Source organism: Pongo abelii, chromosome 11 (genome assembly GCF_028885655.2).
Source record: "Pongo abelii isolate AG06213 chromosome 11, NHGRI_mPonAbe1-v2.0_pri, whole genome shotgun sequence".
Lineage (NCBI taxonomy): Eukaryota > Metazoa > Chordata > Mammalia > Primates > Hominidae > Pongo > Pongo abelii.
The window spans coordinates 100,403,816-100,419,921 of record NC_071996.2 but is presented as its reverse complement, the minus strand read 5'-3'; the positions used below and the strand labels follow the sequence as shown (position 1 = coordinate 100,419,921).

General features: G+C 39.7%; 1 protein-coding gene and 1 non-coding gene across 3 annotated transcripts in view; one reads left to right on the top strand and one right to left on the bottom strand.

Moving 5' to 3' along the window:
• The window catches only part of SF3B1 (splicing factor 3b subunit 1), a 46,020-nt gene that overhangs the window by 20,353 nt on the left and 9,561 nt on the right, over positions 1 to 16,106 (top strand). For both annotated transcript variants that reach the window (XR_010136070.1, XM_024243192.3), the window contains exons 6-16: positions 784 to 954; positions 7,556 to 7,793; positions 8,989 to 9,201; positions 9,455 to 9,576; positions 12,127 to 12,324; positions 12,422 to 12,523; positions 13,872 to 14,051; positions 14,601 to 14,687; positions 14,814 to 15,084; positions 15,511 to 15,656; positions 15,748 to 15,894. Coding sequence is in view for 1 of the 2 variants with exons in the window: in XM_024243192.3 (XP_024098960.2) it covers positions 784 to 954; positions 7,556 to 7,793; positions 8,989 to 9,201; positions 9,455 to 9,576; positions 12,127 to 12,324; positions 12,422 to 12,523; positions 13,872 to 14,051; positions 14,601 to 14,687; positions 14,814 to 15,084; positions 15,511 to 15,656; positions 15,748 to 15,894 (1,875 nt within the window). In the remaining variant the exon portion in view is untranslated. The remainder of the gene's footprint in view (positions 1 to 783; positions 955 to 7,555; positions 7,794 to 8,988; positions 9,202 to 9,454; positions 9,577 to 12,126; positions 12,325 to 12,421; positions 12,524 to 13,871; positions 14,052 to 14,600; positions 14,688 to 14,813; positions 15,085 to 15,510; positions 15,657 to 15,747; positions 15,895 to 16,106) is intronic.
• Positions 12,743 to 12,879, bottom strand: LOC112132476 (small nucleolar RNA SNORA4). The gene has a single exon (XR_002914242.1). It is a non-coding gene; the product is annotated as a small nucleolar RNA SNORA4 (small nucleolar RNA).

The window sequence follows — 16,106 nt, the reverse complement described above, 5'->3', positions numbered from 1 at the left end:
TTACTGCACCCTCTGCCTCCCGGGTCCAAGCGATTCTCCTGCCACAGCCTCCCAAGTTTCTGGGATTGCAGGTGTGCGCCGCCATGCCTGGCTAATTTTCGTATTTCTTTTTTTTTTTTTTTTTAAAGTAGAGGTGGTGTTTCGTTATGTTGGCAAGGCTGGTCTCGAACTCCTGACCTCAGGTGATCTGCCTGCCGTAACCTCCCAAAGTGCTGGGATTACACGTGTGAGCCACCGTACCCAGCCTCCTCCATTACTATTATGAATATATAATAGATTTTATATGTTGAATGAGTTAAATGGGATGGTAAAACCCCATTTTAATAGTACAGAGTGAATTAAATGTGCATCCATTATCACTATGCATATTTACATAATTTGTCAGTATAAATCAATTTTATTATTTTTATCTTTTACCATTTTTCTATCTTGTTCCATAGTCTTAATTGCTATTTATATGAATTTTGAAGAAAACCCTATTTTTCAGTGGAAGCATTATGGTTCTCCATTGTTGACTGAAGATTTTACTTCACCTCCAGTATATAAACTACAGTGTGCTATGTTACAAATTCTGAACTTGCTTATATTTTGTTTAGAAAGGCATTATGTAAAACGAAATAAAGACACACAGGCTATGGAACCAGCTAGCATAGAAAGGAGATCACCAGTACCATAGAAAGGAGAATGAGCAAAGTATAAAATAGGATGTTAAGTGGAAATGATTGCGCTAATGGTAGAAAAATATATTGAAAGCATTTTAAAGGTAAATACTGTTTTTTTCAGCGAGAAATTAGGCAACAGCTAGCAGAAAAAGCTAAAGCTGGAGAACTAAAAGTCGTCAATGGAGCAGCAGCGTCCCAGCCTCCATCAAAACGAAAACGGCGTTGGGATCAAACAGCTGATCAGACTCCTGGTGCCACTCCCAAAAAACTATCAAGTTGGGATCAGGCAGAGGTAATTTCTTTTTGTTTTTTGTTATTACTGTTAAAAATTTTTTTTCTGTTATGGACTGTATTAGTCTGCTTGGGTTGCCATAACAAGATACTACAGACTGGGTGCCTTAAACAACAGACATTGATTTTTTTCGCAGTTCTGGAGGCTTGAAATCCAAGATCAGAGTGCCAACAGGGTTGGTGTTTGTTGAGGGCTCTCTTGCTGTGTCCTCACATGGCCTTTCTCTGTGCCAGCAAGCTCTGTTGTCCCTGCTCTTCCTATGAGGACATCAGTCTTATTAGATTAGGGCCCCCACCCTCATGGCCTCATTTGACCTTAATTTACCTCCCTAAAGGCCCAGTCTCCAAATACAGTCACACTGGGGGTTAGGACTTCAACATACAAATTTTGAGGGGCATGCAATTTAGTCCATATCATGGAATAAGGAAAGTTCTTTTTAGAATATTAAATACAGACCTGTAGGTATGTTACATTGTGGAGGTTGAGTATGATATAGTGGTCTTCCTTATCTTCTAGATAGATAACTTAAGCCCCTCACTACAGGCAGCATATAGTCAATGCTACTCCATTCCCTTGGCGAGTCTACTCTCCTACTTTTTTTTTTTTTAAACATTTGTTTTGGAGGCTGAATGCATTGGCTCATGCCTATAATCTCAGCACTTTGGGGGTCCAGGTGGGAGGATTGGTTGAGCTCAAGGAGTTTGAGAGCAGCTTGGGCAACAGAGGGAGACCCTGTCTTTATTAAAAAAAAAAAAAAAAAAAATTAGCTGGGCATAGTGGTGCATGCCTGTAGTCCCAGCTACTGGGGTATGGGGGGTGGTGGGGGCTGAGGTGGGAGGATCCCTTGATTCCAGGAGGTAGAGGTTGCAGTGAGCTATGATCGTGCCACTGCATTCCAGCCTGGTGACAGAGTAAGATGCTGTCTCAAAAAAACAAAACAATGGAGTCTGTAAAATCTTTCTTAGAAATGTATTTCCTAGTTCTTTAGAAATGGTTGTATTAGATGTTTTCTATCATTTAATAATATACTTGCAGACTAAAAGATATAAGTGCTGCATAAAAGTAGCTAATTATGTTAAACTGTCATATGTGCCTTTATTATGTTTGTCATTATCCTGAATAGAAAGGTCTTTAAAATTGACTTTTTAGAAAGCACCTGAAAATATTTAATCATTGCTAGAAAAATAAAGTGGCTGGGTGCGGTGGCTCACGCCTGTAATCCCAGCATTTTGGGAGGCCAAGGCAGGCGGATATTGAGGTCAGGAGTTCAAGACCAGCCTGGCCAACGTAGTGAAACCCCGTCTCTACTAAAAATACAAAAAAATTAGCTGGGCATGGTGGCCTGTGCCTGTAGTCCCAGCTATTTGGGAGGCTGAGACAGGAGAATCGCTTGAACCCGGGAGGTGGAGGTTGTAGTGAGCTGAGATTACGCCACTGTGCTCCAGCTTGGGCAACAGAGTGAGACTTTGTCTCAAAATAAATAAATTATTAAAGCTACTCTTTTGCTTATGCACCATTTCCCTTCCCCTCTTGGAGACTCTCATCATGTACCATTAATTTTTTTCTCCATACTAGATTATCAGCAGCAGCAAACATGTTTTACCATGCTTTGTCTTAATAGCAACAAAAAACCTGCAGAAAACATCTCAACCCTCATTCATATCCTCATTCAGCTACAATCCTGTTTCTGTATCTTTTTAGAACAAAGTGCTTTGTTCTTTTTTTCTTGAGGTAGGGTCTCATTCTGTTGCCAAGGTTGGAGTGCAGGGGCGCAATAATAGCTCACTGCAGCCTCCACCTCCTGGGCTCAAATGATCCTCCCACCTCAACCCCTCAAGTAGATGGGACTATAGACACGTACCACCATGCCTGGCTAGTTTTTTATTTTTTGTAGAAACAGGGTTCTCACCGTGTTGTCCAGGCTGGTCTTAAACTCCTGGGCTTAAGCAGTCCATCTGCCTCAGCCTTGCAAAGTGCTGGGATTACAGGCATGAGCCACAGATGCCTTGAATGAGTTGTTTGTACTTGCTTTCTCTGCTTACATAGTTCTAGTCTTACGTAATTTCTAGTCTTTTTACGTAGTTCTAGTCTACTCCACCTAAAATCTCTTGTCAAGGTCACTTGGCCCCTAATTGATAAATTTAAAAAGTGTATTTTCATTTCTCATATGACTTAGCATATCAAGAACATTTGACATTTCTTCATACCCTTTTCTCTCTCAGTCTGTGGGTTTTACTCTTTCTTGCTTCCCCTCAAAATCTCAGTGGCTACTACTCCTTAGTCTTGTTTGCTGGATCTTCATTCTTCTTACCTCTGAACTTTGGGGTGTTATAGTAGTGCTGAGTCTTTTGGACTTTTCCATCTGTGCTCAATCCCTAGGATCTCATTCTTGTCTTTCTATACCATTTGTATAAGATAGCTCCCAAACTTATAAATCTGTCCTCTGCTTCTGTTCCACAGACTTGCGTATTTGTTCAGCCTGACATATTTATTTGGCTGTTCAATGGGCATTTCAAAATCAGTATTTCTAAAAGAAAATTATTGATTTCCTTCGCATACATCTCTTCTCAATCCTGCTCCCCTGGTCTTTCCTGTGTCTGTTTGGCTCAAGCAAAACATTTAGGGCTGGGTGCAGTGGCTCATGCCTGTAATCCCAGCACTTTGGGAGGCCAAGGTGGGTGGATCATTTGAGGTCAGGAGTTCAAGACCAGCTTGGCCAATATGGTGAAACCCCGACTCTAGTTAAAATACAAAAATTAGCCCGGCATGTTGGCGGGCGCCTGTAATCCCAGCTACTTGGGAGGCTGAGGCAAGAGAATCACTTGAACCCGGGAGGTGGAGGTTGCAGTGAGCGGAGATCGTGCCACTACACTTCCGTCTTGCGACAGAGCGAGACTCTGTCTCAAAAACAAAAACAAGAACAACAATAACAAAAAAAACATTTAGGGAGTCATCCTATACTCCTTATTCTCTTACCCCATATCCTACCCATATGCATTTTCTTGGCATCACCTTTAAATATATTAAGGAGCTAGCCACTTTTCCTGATCTCTGCCTTTACCATCCTAGTCTAAATCACTATTAGCTCTAGCCTAGACTGCTATAGATTTAACTTACAAACCAAGAAAAAACCTATCAGATCATGCAGTATTTTCCCAAACCCAGAATTGCGATATGTAAAACCTAATACATAATTTCTAAACAATTTAGTTTAAGGTGAAGACTTCTCATTTGCTTGGTTATATGTAGGAGGGATTTGGTTCTGCTCAATATAAGTAGCTACTAGCTTTATTTTTAATTTTAATTTTAATTTTTGAGACAGAGTCTTGCTCTGTCACCCATGGGTAGCTGGAGTACATTGGTGCAATCTCAGCTCATTGCAATCTGTGCCTCCCAGACTCAAGTGACTCTTGTGCCTCAGCCTCCCAAGTAGCTGGGATTATAGGCATGTGCCATCACGCCCAGCTAATTTTTGTATTTTTAGTAGAGACAGGGTTTCTCCATGTTGGCCAGGCTGGTCTTGAACCCCTGGCCTCAAGTGATCCCCCCACCTTGGCCTCCCAAAGTGCTGGGATTACAGTTATGAGCCACCATGTCCAGCCAAGTAACTAGTAACTTTAATTCTATGGATGACATTCAGTACTAAGTTTGAGAAAGAGAAAGAAGTTTGTCCTCCTGGTAATTGTTTAACTGTATGCACGTAACTAGACACAAGAGCTGATATCTTTCTTTCTTTTTTTTTTTTTTTTTTGAGACAGAGTCTTGCTCTGTCACCCAGACTAGAGTGATGATTTCGGTCCCTTGCAGCCTCCGCCTCCCGGGTTCAAGCGATTCTCCTGCTTCAGCCTCCCAAGTAGCTGGGATTACAGGTGCCTGCCACCACGCCTGGCTAATTTTTAGTAGAGACAGGGTTTCACCATGTTGGCCAGGCTGGTCTCAAACTCCCCACCTCAGGTGACCCACCCGCCTCGGCCTCCCAAAGTGCTGGGATTACACATGTGAGCCACTGCGCCTGGCATGAGAGCTGATATGCTGATATCTTTCTTATAAAAGCTACAGAGACTTGGCCAGGCACGGTGGCTCACGCCTGTAATCCCAGCACTTTGGGAGGCCAAGCGGGCAGATCACCTGAGGTTGAGAGGTCGAGACCATCCTGGCCAACATGGTGAAACCCTGTCTCTACTAAAAATACAAAAAATTAGCCAGGCGTGGTGGCAGGCACCTGTAATCCCAGCTACTCAGGAGGCTGAGTCAGGAGAATCGCTTGAACCCGGGAGACAGAGGTTGCAGGGAGCCGAGATCGTGCCCTTGCACTCTGGCCCGAGTGACAGAGTGAGACTCTGTCTCAAAAAAATAAATAAATAAATAAATCAGAGACTCGGACTTTTTAAAAAATTCTGTTCATTTAATACAACTGTACCCTAATCATAATTATAGGAATTACAATAGATAATAGAATAATAGTAAAATCTTTTTTTTTTTTTTTTTTTGAGACAGAGTCTCATTCTCACCCAGGCTGGAGTGCAGTGGCGTGATCTTGCCTCGTTGCAACCTCCGCCTCCTGGGTTTAGGCAATTCTCATGCCTCACCCTCCTGAGTAGCTGGAATTACAGGTGTGCGCCACCACACCCAGCTATTTTTATTTGTTTTTATTTTTTATTTTTAGTAGAGATGGGCTCTTGCCGTGTTGGCCAGGCTGGTCTCAACTCCTGACCTCAATTGATCTGCCTGCGTGGCCTCCCAAAGTGCTGGGATTACAGGCATGAATCACCATGCCCGGCCCTGAGTAGTATGTTTTTAAGGGAAAAACTATTGAGTCTTAAACTTGTTTAATGGTACCATGCAAATTTGCAAACATAGAGGTAGATGAAGTCGTTGTGTCTATAAGAGCTCCCAACTTTCTCAACTTTTTTTCTTTTTTTTTGAGACGGGGTCTCGCTCTGTCGCCCAGGCTGGAGTGCAGTGGTGCTATCTCGGCTCACTGCAAACTCCGCCTCCCGGTTTCACGCCATTCTCCTGCCTCAGCCTCCCGAGTAGCTGGGACTACAGGCACCCGCCACAACGCCTGGCTAATTTTTTTTGTATTTTTAGTAGAGACAGGGTTTCACCATGTTAGCCAGGATGGTCTCTATCTCCTGACCTTGTGATCCACCCGCCTTGGCCTCCCAAAGTGCTGGGATTACGGGCGTGAGCCACCGTGCCCGACCAAGAGCTCCCAACTTTAAAACAAATATATAAAGTACATTACACATCCTATGGAATACTTATGAGGCAGTATATAAGTACAAATTTTATTTTCTTTACACTCAACTCTATGCTACTTTGATATGATACTATCTTTATTGGTGGAGATTCTTTTGCTATTACATGCAGTCAGTTGTCTAAATATTACTCTCTGTTTGAACCACTGTGGAACCGTTGATGTTACTTAAACCCACCTCTCAGCCTGGGCAGCATAGTAAGACTCTTATCTCTCCAAGAAATAAAAAATTAACTGGGTGCGGTGGTGTGCACCTGTATGTAGTCTCAGCTACTCAGGAGGCTGACATGGGAGGATTGCTTGAGCCTGGTAGGTGGAGACTGCAGTGAGCCGTGATTGTGCCACTGCACTCAACCTGGGCAACAGAGTGAGACCCTGTGTCAAAAAACAAATGAAAATCCACCTCTCATCTTTTTTCATTAATCTTGCCAGCATCAGCTAGGGTAATATTATTTGGTACACATGTAACCGTACATACAAACTGATCTCAAGATTGAAATCATGTGACGGTATCTGGTTATAATTACATAGGTGGGGCCTGGTGCAGTGGCTCACGCCTGTAATCCCAGCACTTTGGGAGGCCGAGGTGGGTGGATCACAAGGTCAGGAGTTCGAGACCAGCCTGACCAACGTGGAGAAACGCTGTTTCTACTAAAAATACAAAAATTAGCCAGGTGTGGTGGCAGGCACCTGTAATCCCAGCTACTCAGGAGGCTGAGGCAGGAGAATCACTTGAACCTGGGAGGCAGAGGTTGCCGTGAGATCACGCCACGGCACTCCAGCCTGGGTGACAGAGCGAGACTCTGTCTCAAAAAAAAAAAAAAAAAAAAAGAAAAAAATTACATAGGTGATCTAAAGCATGCTTATATTAATTAAACATACACAATTAAACAAAACATCATCAGGACTATTTTCTTAGAACACATGAATTCCTTCTCCCCTAAATATGTCTCTAAGCCCCACTTTGAGAAGTACTAATGTAATTAGAGCTGAAAGCCTTCGATTACAGATCTAGACAGAGAAACCTCAGTGATTTCCCCCAAAGTCACAGAGCTGTTAATGGCATATCAAAGATTCATACTGATAATATTTTGTTTTTTTAAGCTGGGACTTTTGTCAGTGCTTTGGATTGAAACTTTACATTGTTTTTAATCATAAACATTTGCTAGAAAGTAGGTATCTTTTCCTATAAGTATCTTTTCCTATAAGTGTCTTCTAACTTTTAATTAATTATAGTGCATAGAACTAAAACATTTTTCGTTTAAAGTTTTTTATTTTATGGAAATTTTCTAATTATTTCTATGTGGGTGTGTGAAATAAATTTTTTTTTGCTTTTTTAAGACCCCTGGGCATACTCCTTCCTTAAGATGGGATGAGACACCAGGTCGTGCAAAGGGAAGTGAGACTCCTGGAGCAACCCCAGGCTCAAAAATATGGGATCCTACACCTAGCCACACACCAGCGGGAGCTGCTACTCCTGGACGAGGCGATACACCAGGCCATGCGACACCAGGCCATGGAGGCGCAACTTCCAGTGCTCGTAAAAACAGATGGGATGAAACCCCGAAAACGGAGAGAGGTACTTCTAGTGGAGTATGGGTGTGTGGGTGAAATGTTGAGTGGTATGTTTACAGACTGAAATGTGTTCTGTTTATTCCTGGGTGGACACGTATAAATAACCAGCTGCTTTTGGGGGACAGATTAAGAATAGAACAGATCATATGCCTAATTTTTTTCACTTCTTGAAGAGGTTTAAGATTTAAGGAAGAACCTTAGGTAAAAGTAAAGTTAGTAGGCCGTAACCTTTGATTTTGTGTGTTTCTTTAGAGATAGGGTCTTGCTCACTGTAGCCTTGACATCCTAGGCTCAAGTGATCTTCCCACCTCAGCCTTCTGAGTAGCTGAGACTATAGGGGCATGCCACCATGCCTGGCTAATTTTTTTTTTTTTTTTTTGAGATGTAGTTTTGCTCTTGTTGCCCAGGCTGGAATGCAATGGCGCGATCTCGGCTCACTGCAACCTCTGCCTCCCAGATTCAGGCGATTCTCCTGCCTCAGCCTTCCTGAGTAGCTGGGATTACAGGCATGTGCCACCAAGCCCGGCTAATTTTGTATTTTTAGTAGAGACGGGGTTTCTCTATGCTGGCCAGGTGGGTCTCGAACTCCCGACCTCAGATGATCTGCCCCCTTCGGCCTTCTGAAATGCTGGGATTACAGGTGTGAGCCACCGCTTCCGGTCCCTGGCTAATTTTTAAATTTTTTTGTAGAGACAATGTCTTGCTTCGTTGCCCAGCCTGGTCTTGAACTCCTGGTTTCAAGTGATCTCCTGCCAAAGTGTTGGAATTACAGGCATGAACCACTGTGCCTGACTTACCCTTTGTTTTTTATTATGGAAAAATGTACATAACATCAAATTTACTTTTTTTGTTGTTGTTGAGACGGAGTCTTGCTCTGTCACCCAAGCTAGAGTGCAGTGGTGCGCTCTCGGCTGACTGCAACCTCTGCCTCCCGGGTTCAAGCGATTCTTTTGCTTCAGCCTCCTGAGTAGCTGGGATTACAAGCGCCCACCACCACACCTGGCTACTTTTTGTATTTTTAGTAGAGATGGAGTTTCATCATGTTGGTCAGGCTGGTCTCAAACAACTTTAAACGGGTCACCATTTTAGGAATATTCTATTTTAGAACTTGATAGTTTTGAGTATAACTGTTTGAGAATAAAGAATATTATTTTAACAGTGATTAAAATTGTGGTTTTACTCACTCTTTCTTTTTAAAGATACTCCTGGGCATGGAAGTGGATGGGCTGAGACTCCTCGAACAGATCGAGGTGGAGATTCTATTGGTGAAACACCGACTCCTGGAGCCAGTAAAAGAAAATCACGGTGGGATGAAACACCAGCTAGTCAGATGGGTGGAAGCACTCCAGTTCTGACCCCTGGAAAGACACCAATTGGCACACCAGCCATGAACATGGCTACCCCTACTCCAGGTAGAACTCTCTCATTGGAAATAATTGTTTTTTTCTCTATAAATTATTTAATTTTTTCCTTTGTGGTATTCTGTGTGCTATTAATGTCAACTTCTAGCAAGAATAAGGAGATACACAAATTTAAGTCTCGGTTTGCATTTATAATATAAAAGCAAATAAATAATTGGGTTGATCTTAACTCTCTTTTATCTCAATGTATGTAATAATACAGTCTTGTACTATAGATTATATAAAAATTTGCTTTTCTTGGTAGGTCACATAATGAGTATGACTCCTGAACAGCTTCAGGCTTGGCGGTGGGAAAGAGAAATTGATGAGAGAAATCGCCCACTTTCCGATGAGGAATTAGATGCTATGTTCCCAGAAGGATATAAGGTAGTACATCAAATTTGAATGAGGTGGTATTTAGGATATACATTTATTTTAAATAGTGAAAAAATTGATGAAGCTTGCATTGGCTTTGCCCAAATTTACTAGTGTCATTCCATTCTCTTAGCTATTTCCAGGTATATTTCAGTTCCAAATAGAGATGAAAAGAAATGAACAACATGAAACTTTTATTACTTTTTGAAAGACATCTCAAAGACTTGTGTACGGGTCTATTGGTTATACTTTGAGAACTGCTGGTGCTTCAGTTTTCTAGCAGTCCCAGGAATAAGCTCATTTAGATTGTGGTTATTTTACTTGGTGCTTCACCAAGATTTTATGTACTTAAGTTTATGGATTGTCAGTGGACACAAAGAATATTCTTTTTTTTTTTTTTTTTAAGATGGAGTCTCACTCTGTCGCCCAGGCTGGAGTGCAGTGGCATGATTTCGGCTCATTGCAACCTCCACCTCCCAGGTTCAAGCGATTCTCTTGCCTGAGTCTCCCAGGTAGCTGGGATTACAGGCGTCTACCACCACGCCCAGCTGATCTTTGTATTTCTAGTAGAGACAGGGTTTTGCCATGTTGGCCAGGCTGATCTTGAACTCTTGACCTCAAGTGATGCGTCCCTCTCAGCCTCCCAAAGTGCTGGGATTACAGGCGTGAGTTACCGTGCCTGGCCTTCTTTTTACCATATCAACCTAAAATTTATTTTGAACTATAAAATTTTCTAGGTACCTGGTACTCAGGGAGTATTTGTTAGTCTGAAGATAGTCTGTGGTCATATAGCTGACATCATAACCAGGGGGAACCAGATAACTTTGTAAGTCATCTGATGGCCTTTACAGAGCTTTTTCTGTTAATGACTATTGATTTTTAACAGTTCTTGAGTATGTTTTTTGTTGTTTTGTTTTGTTTTAGAGACAGGGTCTCACTGTGTTGCCTGTACTGGAGAGCAGTGGCGCTGACATAGCTCACTGCAGCCTTGAACTCCTGGGCTCAAGTGATCCTCCTGCCTCAGCCTTCTGAGTAGCTGGGGCTACAGGCATGCACTACCATACCTGGCTAATTTTTTTATTTTTTGTAGATATGGAGTCTCACTGTGTTGCCAGGCTGGTCTCAAACTCCTAGGCTCAAAGTATCCTCCCATATTGGCCTCCCAGACTGCTGGGGATTATAGGCATGAGCCACTGTGTCCAGCCTTGTTTTGTTTTTGATCCCCTGTTGTTTGTGTTAGAGTATTTGTTTCAAGTTTGCATGAAGTTTTGCCTTAAAGCTTTTTGTAGCCTCCACATAATGCTGTGGGTATAGATAGAACTGTGGATATAGATAGACAGAACTTACTGTTGACTGCCTGCATGTCTTTCTCAGTCGTAGTCATTGATTTCCTTAGTGTCACTATGAGGAAAAGTCTCCCTTAGTGAATCCTGCTAATAAGCAACATCCTTACTAGTGAATATAAAAATATAGTAGACCTTTAAATCCTTAATGGCAAGTGATGCCTGTGGACTTGACATTGATTTCCCTAGGCCTCACATCTTTAGAGTATCCACTTTATCCAAAATGCTTAGTGGTCTGTGCTGGTGCAGACATTAACTAGCAACAAAAAATATCTGTACAAAGTACAGATAGCATCAATATAAATTTAACATAATTTAATCTTTAATAGACACAACAATTTTAGGCTCACTGGAGAAGACGTGTATAAGTTTATTGACCTCCCCAAGAAGTTGTTATTTTTTTTCTTTTACTATATATTAAATTATATAAAATAGAGATGGGGTCTTGCCATGTTGCCAAGGCTGTTCTCAAACTCCTGGGCTCAAGCGTTCCTCCCATCTCAGCCTCCCAAAGTGCTGGGATTACAGGCATGACACTGAACCTGGCCTGTCCAGAAGTTTTTTTTTTTTTTTTTTTTCTGAAGTCTTACCAGCTTTAAAAAAAAAAAAAAATTCTTTGTGATTTTCAGCCTGCATTTTTTGAAATTTTACTCGTTTTGCAAAAGGTTTGATAAGGTGGTGTGTATTTTATAGGGCTTTGGCAAACATTTTGGTTTTAGTTTTTATGCATTTAACTAATTTTTGTAGAGTTTTACACTTAAAAGATTTTATAGTGTAAAAATTTATGTGATATTTTAATACTAAAATACAATTTTTTATGTTATATGCCCCATATGAGCTTATTTCCATTTTATATAAATCTTATGAAACATTATTTGCTGAACTAGAGCATTTTTTGGAATTGCTGACTCAGATTTTATAATTTTCAAATTTTTAATAATTTGACATTTTGACCCACAACATGTTTGAATGTGATTAGTATTTTCTAAGCTCTTCTCTTGTATTTCCTCAGTTCCCTACACCACTGATATAATCAGTTAGTGGATGAGAAGTATATATTTTAAGTTTCTAATTAAGATAGAAAAGCAAGATAGATGTTGTCTCCAAGCAAATAAAAACCTTATTAGCTAATAAACTAAAATATTTTAAGTGCAAATATTGTTCATTATGCTGTTTTTTAAGTTAAGAAAATCCTAAACTGTCTTATAACTTTTATTAGGTACTTCCTCCTCCAGCTGGTTATGTTCCTATTCGAACTCCAGCTCGAAAGCTGACAGCTACTCCAACACCTTTGGGTGGTATGACTGGTTTCCACATGCAAACTGAAGATCGAACTATGAAAAGTGTTAATGACCAGCCATCTGGAAATCTTCCATTTTTAAAACCTGATGATATTCAGTACTTTGATAAACTATTGGTAAGTGATACTAGCAGAAATAAACTATTAATTGTGTTCCAGAATTATAAATCATAACATTTCAACTTCCCTTAACATTTTTTTCTTTTTACTATAGGTTGATGTTGATGAATCAACACTTAGTCCAGAAGAGCAAAAAGAGAGAAAAATAATGAAGTTGCTTTTAAAAATTAAGAATGGAACACCACCAATGAGAAAAGTAAGTCTCAGTTTGTTAAATTGTCATGTTTGTTGCTTATTTATTTAATTAAAAAATTTGTAGTTTTTGTAGAGACAGGGTTTTGCCATGTTGCCCAGGCTGGTCTCAAGTGATACTCCTGCTTTGGCCTACCTCCCAAAGTGCTGGGATTACAGGTGTGAGGCACTGCACCTGGCCATGTTTATATTTTTAAAAATGTTTTTAATTTTTTCACCAGGAAATGTAGACCACAAAATAGTAGTGAACTATTGGTATAGCCCGCTGTGGAGTGTGGTCTTTCCTTTACTCTCCCAAATAGCCCAAATTGGTAAAGGTTATTTAGAAAGCCTTGCCCGTAAAAAATTAACTTTTGGTAGTGTTATATTTTTGTATTTAGGAATTTATAATTACTATCTTCATCTTTATCAAGGACATAGCATGAGGGGAAAAAATTTATGTAGTGTGAAGGATTTAACTTTTTTGCTTGTTTTTATTATTAATATTATATATATATTTTTGAGACAGGGTCTTGCTCTCTTGCCCAGGCTGGAGTGCAGTGGTGCAGTCTTGGCTCACTACAACCTCCGCCTCTTGGGTTCAAGCAATTCTCCTGCCTCAGCCTCCCAAGTAGCTGGGACTACAGGCGTGTACCACCACGCCCTGCTAATTTCTGTATTTTTAGTAGAGACGGGGTTTCACCATGTTGGCCAAGCTGGTCTTGAACTCCTGGCCTCAAATGATTAACCTGCCTCGGTCTCCCAAAGTGCTGGGATTACAGGCGTGAACCACCATGCCCAGCCGTTTGTTTTTATTATTATTTAAATACTCCTGGGCTCAAGAGATCCTCCTGCCTCAGTCTCCGAAAGTGTTGGGATTACAGGGTGAGCCACCGTTCCCAGCTGGAGTTAGCACAAAATTCTTTGGTTAAAAAAGATGCTTTGGTTAAAAAAAAAATTATTTGGTTAATAAAGATGCTGAAAAATGAGATTCTCCTTTTTGTTCTCAAGGCCTTTAAAATATGCTTAAAGCTTGAAGATAACTAGTGAAATTATGTGAGAGATTATGTTAACACTATATGTGCCTTGGAAATGGAAGATACTTTAGGGGAAATGAAGGCATTTAGTACATACCTCTGTGGTTCTTTTGTTCTATTAAATTACTCTTTTGAATTAACATAAAATTTCTATCACAGGAATTGAAATTCCAGAGTAATTTGGATGGAAATGAACTCATGCTGTCTATGTAAAATGTGTGTAAAAGTAAACACTAAAATATTAAATTATGGAAAATCTTCTTTGAGTAATTTGCTCATTCAAAATGTTTGATTATAAAGAAACCACCGCACCTATTACTCTGCTCTTTTTCCCAGGCTGCATTGCGTCAGATTACTGATAAAGCTCGTGAATTTGGAGCTGGTCCTTTGTTTAATCAGATTCTTCCTTTACTGATGTCTCCTACACTTGAGGATCAAGAGCGTCATTTACTTGTGAAAGTTATTGATAGGATACTGTACAAACTTGATGACTTAGTTCGTCCATATGTGCATAAGGTTTGTTCTCCTTAATAGTGTTTCTGATAGTTTAAAGTTTTAACTTTTTCAGTTAATCAGTGTTAAATTTACATATTCTCCTAGACCTTTTCCTTTGCACAAGTACACACCATACATGTACAAATATAGTTTTATACAGATGTACAGATGTTAGTTTTTGTCATCTTTGCCATAAGAGGTTCATATTATTTAATTTTTTCATTTGCTTTTATTGAAATTAGATTAGGATGAGAACATATGAGAACTAACGCCAGTTAGTATTAAGAACCAGTTTTTTCACCGATGGTAATTATGGTGCAGTATGTTCATAGGGTGTATAAGTTATTTCTTTAAAAAATATTGAATATTAGTGTGTCACTAATAGCTCTCTTAAATTTTCATCTGTCTGGAGTTTGAACTTGTATAATTAAAATTCTTAAACAGTTTGTCCCTTGATTAACAAAAGTCCTGATAATTCTAAATTTCTTATGTATGTTTAATTCTGTACATGAGCATTTCATCAGTAATTGATGTGAAAGTGTAGCTTCTTCTCTTTTTTCTCTTTTTCAGATCCTTGTGGTCATTGAACCGCTATTGATTGATGAAGATTACTATGCTAGAGTGGAAGGTCGAGAGATCATTTCTAATTTGGCAAAGGTATTTACATTTAATTTCTAGAGAAGAAAATTTATATCTGTTTATGGAATTATTTGATTATGGAAGGAAATGGTTGAAGATTAATATTACCAACTCATGACTGTCCTTTCTTTGTTTACTTTTTAGGCTGCTGGTCTGGCTACTATGATCTCTACCATGAGACCTGATATAGATAACATGGATGAGTATGTCCGTAACACAACAGCTAGAGCTTTTGCTGTTGTAGCCTCTGCCCTGGGCATTCCTTCTTTATTGCCCTTCTTAAAAGCTGTGTGCAAAAGCAAGAAGTCCTGGCAAGCGAGACACACTGGTATTAAGATTGTACAACAGATAGCTATTCTTATGGGCTGTGCCATCTTGCCACATCTTAGAAGTTTAGTTGAAATCATTGAACATGGTAAGTTGTAATGTAACTTTGTCTTTTTTTTTTTTTCTTTAGGAGACAGGGCCTTACTATGTTGCCCAGACTGGACTCAAACCTTTGGGCTCAAGTGATCCTCCTGCTCAGCTTCCTTAGTAGTTGGGACTAGAGGTACACACACAGCCTGTCCATGTTTAATAGGACGGCTGTCCTAAAATTTGGGCTACGGATTTGGGGAGATAAATGGAAAGGCATAGCTACACAAACTATAGATTTTATGATGGGTTTGTAATATTATCTACTGACAGGCTATGGTTTGTATTTTGCTTTTACCTAATTTTGTTTAATGTGAACATATTCTGCAGTTTGGCTAAATAGTTGATAATATTGCGAGAATCTGGATGATATTGTGTAACTTAGGTAATGTTGGGGCATAGTTAAAACCGGTGTTTGATTTTGTAGGTCTTGTGGATGAGCAGCAGAAAGTTCGGACCATCAGTGCTTTGGCCATTGCTGCCTTGGCTGAAGCAGCAACTCCTTATGGTATCGAATCTTTTGATTCTGTGTTAAAGCCTTTATGGAAGGGTATCCGCCAACACAGAGGAAAGGTAAATCCACCAATTACCTTTTGATTTATCTTCATTAAAGTTAAGGCGACATTAAATTATTAAAGTACATTTATTTTTTATTTAAAAATAGGGTTTGGCTGCTTTCTTGAAGGCTATTGGGTATCTTATTCCTCTTATGGATGCAGAATATGCCAACTACTATACTAGAGAAGTGATGTTAATCCTTATTCGAGAATTCCAATCTCCTGATGAGGAAATGAAGAAAATTGTGCTGAAGGTAATTATTCCAGATTTGTTAATGTAAACTGGATTTGTTTCATGGTTCTAACAGAATTTTAAAGTGTTTTTAAAAAACAACAAAAAAAACTGTATATTACACGAGTACTGTTTGATTTGTTTTTAAATTTTATTTTTTAAAATCACGTAATCAGCAATGAGTATTCTCTTCATTTCAGGTCTGTTGATTTATTATTATTTCTTAACCTTTTA